The 13968-nt window shown below is 42.8% G+C and overlaps 2 protein-coding genes across 5 annotated transcripts; one reads left to right on the plus strand and one right to left on the minus strand.

The window, feature by feature from the left end:
* The first annotated feature begins 491 nt into the window (after positions 1–491).
* Positions 492–4292, plus strand: OVOL2 (ovo like zinc finger 2). Its single transcript, XM_003203771.4, has 2 exons — positions 492–843; positions 3521–4292. Exons 1-2 carry the CDS (start codon positions 615–617, stop codon positions 3829–3831), a joined length of 540 nt encoding a protein of 179 aa, XP_003203819.1. The 5' UTR covers positions 492–614; the 3' UTR covers positions 3832–4292.
* A 2910-nt stretch (positions 4293–7202) lies between these two features.
* On the minus strand, positions 7203–13968 carry MGME1 (mitochondrial genome maintenance exonuclease 1). Of its 4 annotated transcripts, XM_010706574.3 has the most exons (6): positions 13691–13958; positions 12037–12130; positions 11529–11607; positions 10128–10350; positions 9548–9680; positions 7203–8610 (listed from the first exon to the last, which is right to left on the minus strand). In XM_010706574.3, the coding sequence occupies exons 2-6, from the start codon at positions 12064–12066 to the stop codon at positions 8476–8478; spliced, it is 600 nt and encodes a 199-aa protein (XP_010704876.1). In that variant the 5' UTR covers positions 12067–12130; positions 13691–13958; the 3' UTR covers positions 7203–8475. The 4 variants fall into 4 exon arrangements, with proteins under 4 accessions (XP_010704876.1, XP_019468147.1, XP_003203820.2 ...); XM_019612602.2 differs by having other exon boundaries at positions 11529–12130; positions 13721–13968; XM_003203772.4 differs by having other exon boundaries at positions 11529–12130; positions 13691–13968.

The following is a 13968-nucleotide window of genomic DNA, read 5'->3' on the forward strand; positions in this document are numbered from 1 at the left end:
AAACTTGCCGGGAGCCCCTGAGTGCTGACAGCGTGTGCGTGCGGTGCTGCTGGCTGGAAGGGCTGGCGGCAGCTACACTAGCATAATTAAAATAATGGCCGGGCATTTGCATAGAAACCTTCCTTGTGAAGAACGCTCTTCCTCAGAGCTGAATCATCCGTGTCTCCCTCCGTCAGGTTGGGTTGTGGAGCTGGCACAACAATTTTAGTAGTAGAAAGGCGATTAACCTGTAATGACACTCTCAAATGAATTAACGAGCAAGAGGGGCTGACAGGAGATCAGGGCCATTGTTGTAGGCTCCGCTGAGTCAGCACAGCCCGGCTTTGTCTCACCGCATCACCTTTGTGGGCAGAAACACCTCTAACCCCGGGCGCTTCGGTGGGAAATAGCGATGTTTGCAGGGAGACGTCAGCGCACGGGAGCTACTCTGAATGGGACGCCGTGCCGTGTCCCGGCACGTCACAGAATCGCAGAATCGTTCAGGTTAGGAAAGACCACTAAGATCATCGAGTCCAGCCCTCGACCCACGGCAACCACGCCCGCTAAGCCACGTCCCTCAGTGCCACAACTGAGCCAGCCCTCCCTTTCACTTTTGGTTCCGTTCGGTCTTTGCCATGCCGCAATCCACTCACCCCGTCTCTCCCGTTCCCCAGTTCACCACGGGCACCTGTACCGACGCCGCCGTGCACTCCTGCGAGCTGTGCGGCAAGGGCTTCCGCCTGCAGCGCATGCTGAACCGGCACGTCAAGTGCCACAGCCAGGTGAAGAGGCACCTGTGCACCTTCTGCGGGAAGGGCTTCAACGACACCTTTGATCTGAAACGCCACGTCCGGACCCACACCGGTGAGACGGCGGGATGGGTGCGAGAAGGACGGGCCGAGGGTAACCGGCGGGGTGGGAGCTGCGCGGGCGCCGAGTGAAGGCGTTTTGCCCTCTAGAGGAAACGAGCAGCAGTTTCTTCCACCACGTTGCACCGGCACAGGCTTTTCTGTGGAAACGGGGCACTCGGGGGTCAATTTTGGCATCTGGAGGAGGCACCGTGGTGTACGCTGTGCTTCTGGGTTCTTTTGGGAGACCGCGTGATGCATTTGGTGCCCGCTGAGCCCAGCAAGCAACACGCACGGCTTCTGCTGCAGAACGCGGCTCGAGCCAACTGGAAGTTCCAAGGCTGTGCTTTAGCCGCAGCCATTCAAACGTCGGGGCTGAGGCCCAGCTGCATTCTGAATGTGCTCAGGTGGAAGCAAAACATTTCAGAGCCTTTTGCTAACTTGGAGCAGGGAGAAAGCTGCTCTTTTGGTTTCCTTTTCTTCTTTTGTTTTTTTTTTTAAGTGTAAAGCAATGGCTCAAGCACACATCAAGCCCACCTCCACCGCGCAGGGCGCTCTGGCAAGCTGGGCTGCTCACACCAGGAGCCTTTCCATTCCCACCACAGGCCTCCGAGGAGATGCAGTCTCTGTCTCTCCCAGGCGTGTTCCACCTTTCTGCATTCGCTGCTCCCTCCAGGACTGCTCTGCAATGCCCTTTTCTTTGGCATTTAGGATTAGGCAGAATTAAGCAGGTGCATGGCTAGCAGCACAAGTTGGTAGTCTACTGTTGGCAGACAGGTTCTGTTCCTTATCAGTAGACGTCATGAAAACAATGCTGCCCGTTTTGGTGAGAGAACGTTGGCCAGGGCCAGTGTTCTGGGCTGGTTTGGGTTTGCCAAGTGGCCAGGAAATCTTCCAACTGAGACCAATGGGCCGTGCCTGAAGGGCAGAGCCAATGCTTCAGGAAGGGGTGGTGTTTTCTACCCATGTCCTCTTTCTTTGGGATTCAGAAACTCACCTCGCTTAGGGCAAGGTCTCTGACCAGAAGCCATAAGCATCTATGCTGTGGCTGGGACAGTTGAACTCAACAGTCAGGATTGAACTGATTTTGTAAAATTCTGGAGGAAGAAGGATCTGTACTGAACAGAACTGAAACATTACAGTCCAGGTCAGGTGACTTACAGTTGGACTGTCTCCAGATTTAATCAGAGAAATCCAGTGTTACCATTTCTCCTCTCCAGCATAAAGCCAGGCTGAGCATTGGCTGTGCTTTTTCGTCTAGGGTTTGCTTTCCTGAATTTTGGTGTTCCAGTGGAAACTGCTTGCAGCCAGATGTAACAGTGGGACAGCCAAATGTGCTAACCCAGGTGCATGGCACATAGAGTTCAATGTTAAAAAAGTAACTCACATGCACAGTAAAATGAAATCATGAAATTATTCAAAAGTAATGGGGAAGCACAGACCCTGGTCAGCTGCCTTCAGTGCAGACCCACGCTGATGCTGGGTGAGCAAGAAAAACACACCCAAAATACTGTTTGTAACAGATGTGGGTTTTGTTTGTGAATTCTGAGGAAGATTTGGAATTTCTCTCCAACTGCAGTTTAGTATAACTGGTCACTGGTGCAGTCTCACAGCAGTAGGTGTTAGGAAATTACCACTTCAGGTTTGATAGTTCTAACACTTTGGAATAAACTCCTTGCCCAAGACTTGCAAAAATGCAATCAAGATGCTTCTGATTGGAACTCCCAATTAGTTTGGATTTCTGGTAAAAAGATTCCAGCAAGTAAATGGCAAACTTAACACAGTTCGATGACTAATTTAAAAGCAACTATAGGAACATGGCAGCTTTGCTCTTCACTGTTCCTTGTCTATTGCTCACTGATATATACTTTCATCAAAGTGGGCTTGGGATAGCACGTTGCATCAGCTTTAAGGCTGGCCTTAGTACTGAGCTACTATGTAGTAAGAAAAATCACGACCACGTTTGGGTTTTTCAAGTGTTGATAGACCCCCAGGTGTTCATCCACTGAGCACTGAGGAACTACTGTTGTTAAATCAGAGTTGATTGGTGATAAAGTGGATACTCTTCTCTGCTTTTTATAATGAAAGTATTCAGGCATTCAGATCACAAGCCACTTGTGTTCTTCCTCCTCCAGAGACACGCAGACAGACTTTTTTTTCATCTCAGTACACTATTTTGTAGAACCCGAGCCTGTAATCACAATAATTAATACTCTATCTTATGAAAACACTCTTGCTCATTGGAAGCCCATCCATTGAAGAGTCACTAAAAGAGGATAATTACTTACCAAAACACAAGATTTCATTCATTACAAGCACCAAAATGAGCAGTTACCTAAAACGAACAGCTCTACCTAATCACAGAACTAAAATTTTAAGTCAGGTCTTTAAAGGAGTAAGTGTTGCAAGAGTAGATAACTGTTTCTTCTTCAGGACCAAAGCTGTGATGGCTACCAGTCAGCTTCAGCTTCCACTTCAATCTCCTCAAAAGTTTATACGCTCCTAAATATATCAAACCACTCGTGAAGATTTTGGCCTAAAAGTAAAATGCTCTATTTGCAGTTTCTTGGGCTAGCAGCTACTTAGTGCTAGGTGTTTGCTTGCTATCTAGGAAGACAGCCTTGCTTTCAGCTGATTTCTTGGCTATAATAAATGTAAACTAGAACAATAATGACCCTCTTTTGGCACTGTAGGAATTCGTCCTTACAAATGCGAGGTTTGCAACAAAGCATTTACCCAGCGGTGTTCCCTGGAATCCCACCTCAAGAAGATTCACGGAGTGCAGCAGCAATACGCCTACAAACAGAGGCGAGACAAACTGTACGTGTGCGAGGATTGCGGCTACACTGGCCCCACGCAGGAGGACCTGTACCTGCACATCAGCAGCGTCCACCCCAGCAGTGCTTTCCTGAAAAAAACCTCAAAAAAACTCGCAGCGGTCTTGCAAAACAAACTGAGCCCTGTCCTGCAGAGGAACTCCAAAGATGATGACAAAGATGAGTAATGCAGTGGATTACAATGGTCTACAGGAATGAAGTTTACACGTAGGACTACATATATATTATTTTTTTAAAAAACCTATTTTGAAATAAATCCCTGAAAGAAAAGGGATACTTTTATTAACTGGACTCTCTTGATATTGGTAAAACCTCAACTTGAAAGAAATATTCCCACAAATCACACAAACAGCAGACTTTGTCTGGTCAAAAAAATGGAAACCCTAACCCCAAGATGGAGTATTTACCGACCCTGGCATCCAGGTAACCTGACTGCCGTTTCAGCTGTCCTACGCGTCTGAATGGTGCTGACAAAGAAGCTCACCTTTCCCCAGCACATTTCTTCAAGACAGTAACAGTTACCCAAAAAGTACTTTTGAGGGGCTCGGGTGAAAGGGGCCACGTAAGAGCGGCTCCTAGTACACTGTTCTGATGTGCAAAGTTAATTAAAATTGGCTTACAAAGAGTACATGGTATTGGTACTTAAGCTTAAATGTGCAAATAACCTTAGCTCTGCCCCCTGTGCAGTAAATGAACAATTTGCAGAACCGTTACCCAAGAAGAGCTGAAACTTTATTTAAAACAACGCAGACCTTTTTCCCTCCTAAACTTTCCCTTCCAGGACAGAGACTTGCATTCTAGGGACTTCAAGCTGTGAAATCATTTCATCCTATTTAGATGTAAGCGTAACCTTAACTCTGACTTTTCTGGACTCCTCATGCTCACTTGGGGATTGTTACCACATCCTTTTAATGTAAATCAATATCAAGCCAGAAACCCAGAGAAACCATTTTAGCGATTGAAAGATATGTATTTGCTGTCATGATGAAGTGTAACTGTGTGTGTATTTTATGGTGTGTGCGTGTACACAATTTTTTAAATTTTTAAAAATCAGGTGCCTGTTCTTTAGTACAACAAAGCTGTGCAAGCATATAAGAGTGTGACTTAGGCTGTCTGCCTCATGAGACGAGTGCAAAACTGTATGCATAACTCTGCCCTCTAATCACTGTCAGTTTAGATGGCTCCTAGTGAGACTGATGCTACAAGAGAAGAAGGTGGTGTGCTGATGATGAGGGACTGGTACTACGTCCTTGCTTTTAGGACTCCCCTTATATCCAACATCGTAAACCTCTTCAGAAGCTGCTGCAACCCTTACTGGACGCTCAGGTGTCTAAGTTAAGAAAGACAGGGTGGGGTGGTAACTTTCTCAGCAATAATCCAAATTACACCAGCCCAAGCACATGTTATTTATGTCTCATATCTTAATGGCCACAGCTGCTAAACACAGTTTAGATTAATTTAAATGCTAAATAATTAATGGTTTTCATTAGTAATTTTTCCAATATTCATTTTGGGCTCAAAATAAAAGTATACTTTTGGAAAAATATATCCCATTCTGTACACATTGAAACAAATGCTCTGTATGAGCAATGAACTGTAACTTACCTGGCCAGGAGCTTCATAACCATTACCACTTAAATTGTAAGGTTCTGAGTATCTACATAGGAATCAAAAAAATAAAAAAATCAAACTTCAAGATACCTCAGTCTTGTACAGACATCTCCTTGGGTTCTCACAGGGAAGAGCTTTCAGCAGTTTTGAGGCATTCCTAGTGGTATTAGTATTTTACCCAGCACAAATCTACATGCTTGAGATACTGAAAATGATGATAATAAGGTGATGCAATTATGTTAAGAACAAACTTTACTGCTACGTAACAGGAAAGTTTGCAAAATACTTTAATAAACAGTAGACCTATGGAAGAAAAAGCATCCGAAGTAGTTAGAAGACACTTTGCAAAATCAGCTAAGACTCATGTGCTAATCTCAGCTCTTCTGAGATGGTGCCATTATAACTGAACAGTGTAATAATGCAGATGTCACTTCCCTTAACCCTCACAGTACAGTCCCAGACATGATTTGAGTTCAGCTATCGGGAGGGAGTGTCAGCAGAGGCCATCTGAGCAAGTGAGTAGAATTCACCTAACCAAAAAGGTTCCGTATGCTTAGCTCTGCTGAAACAGCAGCCCTTGGAGCAGTGGTGTAGCAGCCGAAACCCTTCCCACCTATTTTAACTGGATGGGGAATTTGTGATGGCTATGTGTGTGAGGAGGTGGTAGGTGTTCTTCCCGCTGTAGGACACAATGCTTTTGACTTCCTTCTGTTACCACTGCCAAACGATGCCTTCGCCAAAGAACGAGACACGTCAAGGTGGGTCATCTATGTGATTTCAGACAAAGAAAGCATTCACAGCAAAAGAATAAAGTAGCGTGTAACAGTACACAGAAACAAAACTGCCCTGGATGGAGAGCAAAGTTCCAACAAACTTGACACTACAGTTGCAATAACTGCCCTGAACTGTCTGACAGGTTTTTCTACAGAGGACAGATACTCCCTGCAGCAGATGCCTTGGGCATGTCAATTTAACAGTCAGACAAGCTATTTTAAACTGGTGACAAAGCGGGTATGAGTTTGCATGGGACTGGCAATAGCTTGTTATGGGACAAAACTGGCAACACCTTTACCTCTTTAGTAAATTTGAGAACTTATAAAGGGATGCCTGAGGCAGCCAGGCTTTCAGAAGTGCAAGACACAAGTAACTTCCACTGATACTGTCTACATTCCCCTGGCTCTCTGATGCTACAAATTAATCCAAGACTTAAAAATAGTTTTACAAACTGGCACTGCTAATGAAGTTGGCAACCTTCCTCAGAAAGGCTTTTGTAATAAGCAAATGAACATAGATGAAGCCAACAGATGCCTATGCTGCCCAGGCTCAACTAGGCCTCATTCAGTAGGAAGCAAGGTGAGGATGAAAACTTACAAAGCTCAGGGACATCTAATGGCTGTATGATGCACTGATGCAGGAGGCAATCCCATCCCAATGTTGCTCAATTTTATTTATCCAATCCTAATCAACATCAAGAATTCAGAACATTTTATCACCGCCTACTTCAGCCTGAAGCATCGTCTCTCTCGCTTACGCTGCCCTTCTTTGCATCCACAGAGCTGTCTAATTGACCATCTTCAATGACACTGACCTACCCACTTGCTAAAATTCTCTGATGTGGAGATGTACTTGCCAAACAGGTAGAACTGAGTATTCACACTGCTTCATCACAATTAGTCATCTATGAACCTAGTTTCTCAGTCTCCATGTTTGTCTCCTTAGAAATCTAATTAAGCTCAGAGTAATCACACCATCACCACATCATGGCTTGAATAAGCACGGACCAGCACAACCAGCAAAGTTTCATTGCACAAGTTTTCACAGTTCAGTACTCAACAAGAGTCGAGTATCAAACACAACACAGGCTTACATTTCTTCTGCAGCAAGCCTGCTCATTACTTTTACTTTATTTAGGTATGGTTCTGGCTGATTTTCTTAAAGGCTGGAAGTCAGTTGTATTTCTATATGTAATCTGCAGTGATATTATGAAAACTCATGCATGTAAATCAGAGAAAATAAAGAGAATGAGGAAAAAGTTTTTCCAGATATGTAACACAGTGATATATTCACTGTATATTCAGATATACTCACACAGTGTTGTGACACACCTGACACTGTGACTTATTCTACGTCTGTAAACTTGATTGTATGAAACAAGCTTCAAATTAACTCCTCTGCTTTAGAACATTTATTCCTCATGTTATTTTAAACAACAAAACAAAGGCAATCTAAAAAAAAAAAAAAAAAAAAAAAGACTGCTCTTCAGAATGCCCAGCTTCAAAGTCACAAATATCTGAGACTGCAAAGAAATCCACTTGCACTGGAAAATGCTAAAACCTGACACTAGAAATAGTTCTGCACGGGTAGGCTCCTTGTTTGCTCAGACTCACAGGAAAGTCAGGAGAGCTGAAAATAGTTGCAGACTTGCCCTGTGCAGTGTCCATTGTAAGTCCACCACCAAAGGCACGTAGGCCATTTACATTTTCACACTGCTTTTACTTAGCCCATGGGCTTTTTACACAGCCCATTCTGGAACCTGCAGGAGGAGCTACCAGAAGTAGTAAAAATTCCTGTCTTCTAAAACACCTGCTAGAAATTTCTAAGTGTATCAGTTACAATTCTACTCCTCTGCTCGTAAGCCACTTCTGTTAAACAATCAACTTATTTGTAGTATTTTAAATAAGTGTTTATGTGAGGCCTTGCTTGTAGTTCATAGTGCAAGTTTTGCATTTGTTGCTGTAAGAAAAAACACAAATTAGTAACAGGCCTGTTAATAGATATCTTTGAAATGGGCAAGAACTAACTTGACTGAAACCCAGTCAACAATATTCATTTATTTTTCATTTTCAGAGTCTCAGCTTTTTCTCGAAAACAAAAGGAGGATGATTGAACAGTTTTTACTTCATCTAGCTAACTGAATGTATAAACCTTCCTATCAACTTCAAATCGTATAGACTGGAGGGAAAGATATAGGGATGATGTAGGTTCTACTCTGTCTTGCCACATCCACTGAATTCTCCTACAACTTAGGCAAATGTGCATTCCCCATTCTGATTTTAATTCTTCCTACTTTATTTTTTAAGGGGAAAAAATGATAGAAGTTAGCTCAAGTTACTAAGAACAGAATTACTAAATAAAGACTTAAAAGATCTGTGCTTTGGCTCTGTGCTCAGATCACTCGCCTCTGCATAGCTTAGTTTGGGTCAGTTTCTGTCCATGTATTCTTCAAGACGCAAAAGCCACTTGTTCCAGTACTGCGAGCAAAGATCTGGATCCATGAAATGTGGATGCGCGGGGCAGCCGTCCTTATAGGCAACCACAATGAGTCCACAATGAACCTACAGTTAAAAGCAGAGGGCTGTTAGAGATTGAACATTAAAGTGCAACTTCAATCAAGTTTTAGCACATCACTGCAAAATACCAGCTTAGATCTTAACATCTCAGAATGGTTAGAGTTGGAAGCCACCTCTGGGTCTGCCTGCTCCAGCAGGGACACCCAGAGCTGGGTGCTCAGAACCACATCTGAGGGATTCCAAGGAGGAGCCTTCACAACTTCTTTGGGCCAGTGGTCTGGCACCTGCACAGTGAAGTGCTTCCTGATATCTTAAATAAGAAACATCTCAGAACATATTTCTTACAAATTAAATATTTCATATTTGACAAACAGCTGTAATATGCAAACTTAAGGAAGGTGAAGAGAAAGTGGTAGGAATCAGAATTCTGTTGTTGTCTTGAATTCATTGTCTTGAATTACCTTCTATACTGCAAAGCAGATCCTTAAAGTACATTTTCCCCCTTCAAAGCTTTGCAATTCTTTAGGTCAAGCAGGCCTGGCTACAGTTACCTTTGGAGTCTTAAGAGCATCATATGACATGAGCAATACATTCCCATCCCATTTCCCTGTTTGCACGCTCTTTTGCTTCATTTCTTCTTTCTTTTCCTAGTCCTGACACAAGATAAAACTACACAGAACAAAGCACCAGGCACTCACCAAATACCAATCACTACAGCTTTACCAGACCTTCTAGGACACAACTGTTCCCACTGAACAGGGCTTTCCTTAAAATCAGACAATATACTATGGACAAGCAATGACAGCAGAAAGAATAGTAGAATTATTTTGCAGTAAAGTTGTACATCGGTTTAGCCTGACCTAAGACAGGACTGTTTTGTTACAAATCCTACCAACAACTCCATGCTAAAGGCAGTAAGAGGGGAGAAATGAAAGTAACACAGACACTGCTGCTTGTCTTGGCTGGCAGCAGACTTACTGACCTGGAAGTCATAATTGGCATCATGATTTATGGCTCCAATATATGCTGCAACTTGCAGCGGGTTGTCAAAAGTATTCTGCAGAAATGGCTTTGGTTTCTCTGATGTCTTCCAATCAATCACACATAACTGTCCTCTGCATAAAACAACAAGAAAGAATGTTTCAGCTTAACTTCATTTGCAGCAGGAAACAAGGCATAGCACAGCAAAAGAAGGCATAGCACTTTTAGCCCATTTCCACCCAAAATCATGCTGCTCATTATTACTTCCAAGCTAAGAAAATCTTCCCCTTGCTGGCAGTTTAGATCTCAAAAAAAAGACTTTCTAATACCTGCTGCAATTCCTGGTAACTGTACTGCTCACACTCTGCTCTGAAACAAATCCTCCACAAGGCACAATAACAATTCTGTCAGCAGATTCACCTCTGAGTCCTTCCATTTCACCCTTCTTGAACGTCCTTCTAGCTTCCCCTCTCTAGCTCACCAACACACCTGCTCCATCACAGGACACAGCTTCCCACATGCCACATAACACCACACAGCAGCGTGACATTATTTGGCTTCTTAGAGAACCAGTACCTCACCGATACTTAGCCACGCAGTCTACCAGGCCCAGATACTGAAGAGTTTCATGCTGAACTGCACTTTCCAGAGCTTTAACTTCACTGATATCTTTTAGGACATGTTGCACGCTTGATAAGTAGCCAGAAACAGCAGTGTCTTCTCCTTGCTCCTTAGTTGCCATCTCTTCAGGCAGAAATATAGATTCCAAAGCTGCATGAAAAAGTTCTCCTTGGAGGAAAAGATCTAGGAAAGATGCAACATATTAGGCCCTACACATAATATGTGGCAAGCATGCATAATAGATATTACACAAAGTAATTCTTAAACCAGCCATCTTTTAATACTGAAGGCTTAAGGATGTAGGGAATACAATAAGACAGCAAAATAACTATCAAGAGAAATTCCCTCTCATATTAACGCTTACTTTACTTTGTTTTGGTTTCACTAATTCTGCAGAAAGAAAATAAGAACTTCACTGTTTAGTCAATGGCATTATTTTACTGTGTATTCCAAATGAGAATTTCTGAAAATTTAAAAACATTATTCTAGGTTTCTTGTCACATTTGCTTTCTATGTTGTACAGGTTCATTTGAATTGAACAAATCTGAAGCGGATGGGCATAGTTCTGTAGAGCAAGGGCTTATCTCAGAAATGTTTCAGAGAAGAATAATTTTAAATAGTTGTATCAGATTTGTGTCTGTTTTCCCTAGTAAGCTTATTCAGTCAAGTGCTAAGTAACTCAGAAAGAGCATAAAGAAGGATATACAGTTTTCCAAAGAACAACTGTTCAAGTAAAGAGCACTAGAGGGCATTTACCAGCCTTTCTCCAAAAGGCATTATCCTCCACGTCCCCTCAGACTGTCTTCAGCCCTACAGCTTGGGGGAGGTCATTTCTGTATGCGACTTTATTAAATGAAAACCTCTAAAACCTCTGAACTCTATGGAAGAAGCTGTATATACTATATATACGGTCTCTGATGAACTGCAGCATATACAGAGATATATGTAGTCTTCTGAACAATCAGGATGATACAATTCCAGAATGCTTCTTTTCACCCAGTTACAAAATACCTTTGTATCTACAAGCAGGCTGAATAAATTCAGCTGGAAAATTTATATTTGTAAAGAGAAAGTAGCAAACAGAGAAACAGCAGAAGCAGATAGGATAGAGCAAAGGAGTCTACAATCTAATTCCATTTTCCCCATTCATTTCTAGATCAGTTTTAACGGTCCTCAAAGAAAGATTAGAGCTTATATTAACAACATGTGCCCTCATAATACACTCTGACCTCTGAAATTGAAACAACTCAATGGATTTTCAAAACACTCAACTTCTAGAACCAGACATTGCAGCTAGTCTGGAGAGTTGTCTGGGACACACCATTGCTTCTGCTTTGTCACCATGCCGTGATAAGACTTACTTTTAGTGTATTCTTCAAAACCATCTTTCCCAAGTTCCAGTATCATTTTTTGCTTCCATCTTTCTAGATAAAAGGCCTGCTGTGGAGGGATAGTCTGTTGAAGAATACGGGTAACACTGGGTATTTTGTTTTTTTGTAAAGCAATTTTCATGGGGCGGTTTGAGTTGCTGCTCACAAGCGGAATTGTCTTTTTGGGATTTATGAGAGAAATCCAATTCTTAGGATTTTTTGTTTCAACCTTATTTGAAGGTGTATGTTTAAGAGGTTGTCCATATAACAAATTGTCTTCTTCAAATATTGTCTCTGGTGTTTGAGCACTGGCTTTGTAAGATGTAACAGAGCACACCAAGCTTTCGTATTTTTCTTGGTCAACTTGTTCATAACTGTTCACTTTTTTCTTCTTACTATAAAGACAAGCAGAGGTAGCCAGACACATATATGGGAACTGCTTTTGGTAAAATCGTGGCTGAAAAAGCATTTCCAGTTTCTCGGATTTCCTAGCCAGTACCTGTAAGAGTTTCATTCTGATGAGAAGCATTTGTGAGCAACTATAGTTTTCTTCCTTCTGTTAGGACTGGTCTGTAGACTGTCATAATTTTCCCCTGTAGAAAAATAAATTTGTTATTTCCAAAGTCATAAAGCACATATCTATCAATCTATTTTTGCCCCTTGCCAAATAAAAATCTGCTATGGTGCCTTCATACACTTAATTCCATCAGAACTCCTTTAGATTACTAACACAATAACAGAAAGAACACATTAGCAATGAAACAGGAAACAATTCTGAAAAGAACCAGTGCTGGCTGGCAGAACTGGAATCAGCAAACATAAAGATGTTATCAATAGCAAAAGGAGCAATAGAGGATGCTCTTACAGCAACAATATCGTGAAACTCAACAATGATTTGCAACAGTCCTAAAAGGATGAAGGGCGGGAGGGAAGAATAACATAAATATGCCTATGAACATAGCTAAAACAAACCCTTGAATTCTGTAATTTAAATCAATACTACATAATTGCAGAATTGAGGCCCACCACAAAGATCTCTGCCATCTATCCTCTGCAAACAAAGAATACGAGCAACACATCACCAAGCAACATTAGCATCTTGCTTTAAAACTCTTTTCTTTCACCACACTTCTTATACAGCACTTCATACAGCACCCAAAATGTGGGCACCACAGAAAGCAAAAAATGTGACAGGAGGAGTTGTTTTGCATGGACAGATTCTGAACTCATGTGGAACTGCAGGGGAGGCAAAGTGTGGGTGCAGGAATCTGTTGCACAGAACAGCTTGCAAAAAAAACGGGGCTATGCCAGCTGCAGTTGTTTAGATCAAAGAATCTTGTAACAAAAGGGTGAGACCTTGGACTCCATTCCCATAAATACTGTTCTTCCTCCATGAAGGACAAGACCTCCCAGCTGTAGAAGCTTAATCAGGAGTAAGCAGACACACTGTAGTTTTTCTTCACTGGCTTCACTTTTTCACACTGATTCTGTATGGTTTAGGCAAATAATAACTGATCTAACAAAAAGCTAACATAAAACATCAAGGTTGCAAACACCATGTGACATAATGCAAAATTAACCTGTCAGAAACAAATTTAAACCTGGACAATTCCATTAAATTAATCAGAACTTTGTGTCACATAGTGGCATTTCCGACCCAGGAGCACTACAGCTAGCTTTGCAGTACAAACTCAACTCAAAACAATAAAAAACAAACCAGCGCAATAGTATCTAAGTTTGCAGCTTCTCAGAATATTGTTTGACGACCATTACTGTGCTCACCCAAGCCTATCAATCGAACAGAATAAATAATGGGTCAACCACTGCGTATTTGTTATGCTAGTCAGGGCGTAAAAAAAATAATTTACCAGTCTGGAAATACAAAGCATAGGGGGGAAAAAGAAAAAAAGGCTTAAAGTAAAGAAAAAAAGCTCCCTTGAGCAGCCCCATTTACAGCACCGAATCCCCAAAAGGATGGCACAGCAGCCACTCAACCGCTCTCCTTCAGCGAACCCCACGAGAGCCTTCTCCACTCGCTACCGACCCACGCACAGCCTCACCCCACTTCCCCCGCGCTGCAGAGCGCGGCGTGTGCCCGCTAAGGCCCCCAGCCCGTCCTCGTTTCCTCAGGACGAAGCGCCAACCACCGCTACCTGCGCGCCACGCTTCCCGCCGCCGCTTACGCGCATGCGCGACAGCAGCCGCCCTCAGCACTCTTGCGCCTGCGCTTCGCGGCTTGTCCAATTCGTAGTTCTTCCCCGCCGCCGGCTCCGCGGCCCCTTCCCACCGCACCGGAGAAACTCCGCGCTAAATACCACGGTATCTATTCTATCTTCCTCTAGGTTGGGTTTTTGTCGCTTTTGTAAAGCTCCCCAAATCGCGAAGAGAAAAAAAAAGTTAAGCACTACGCCGCCATCTTAGATGAAGGCAA

The sequence above is a fragment of the Meleagris gallopavo genome, chromosome 2, assembly GCF_000146605.3.
Source record: "Meleagris gallopavo isolate NT-WF06-2002-E0010 breed Aviagen turkey brand Nicholas breeding stock chromosome 2, Turkey_5.1, whole genome shotgun sequence".
Taxonomy (NCBI): Eukaryota; Metazoa; Chordata; class Aves; order Galliformes; family Phasianidae; genus Meleagris; species Meleagris gallopavo.

Bases quoted from the DNA above. Each gene is read 5' to 3' on its own strand.
- OVOL2 (XM_003203771.4), top strand. From the start codon at position 615: ATGCCGCAATCCACTCACCCCGTCTCTCCCGTTCCCCAGTTCACCACG. The intron at 844-3,520 runs GTGAGACGGCGG...TTGGCACTGTAG, and splicing joins CCACGTCCGGACCCACACCG to GAATTCGTCCTTACAAATGC.
- MGME1 (XM_019612602.2), bottom strand. From the start codon at position 12,066: ATGCTTCTCATCAGAATGAAACTCTTACAGGTACTGGCTAGGAAATCC. The intron at 9,681-10,127 runs GTGAGGTACTGG...TGTTTTATGCAG, and splicing joins GACTGCGTGGCTAAGTATCG to AGGACAGTTATGTGTGATTG. The intron at 8,611-9,547 runs GTCAGTAAGTCT...TTTTAACTGTAG, and splicing joins ATGCCAATTATGACTTCCAG to GTTCATTGTGGACTCATTGT.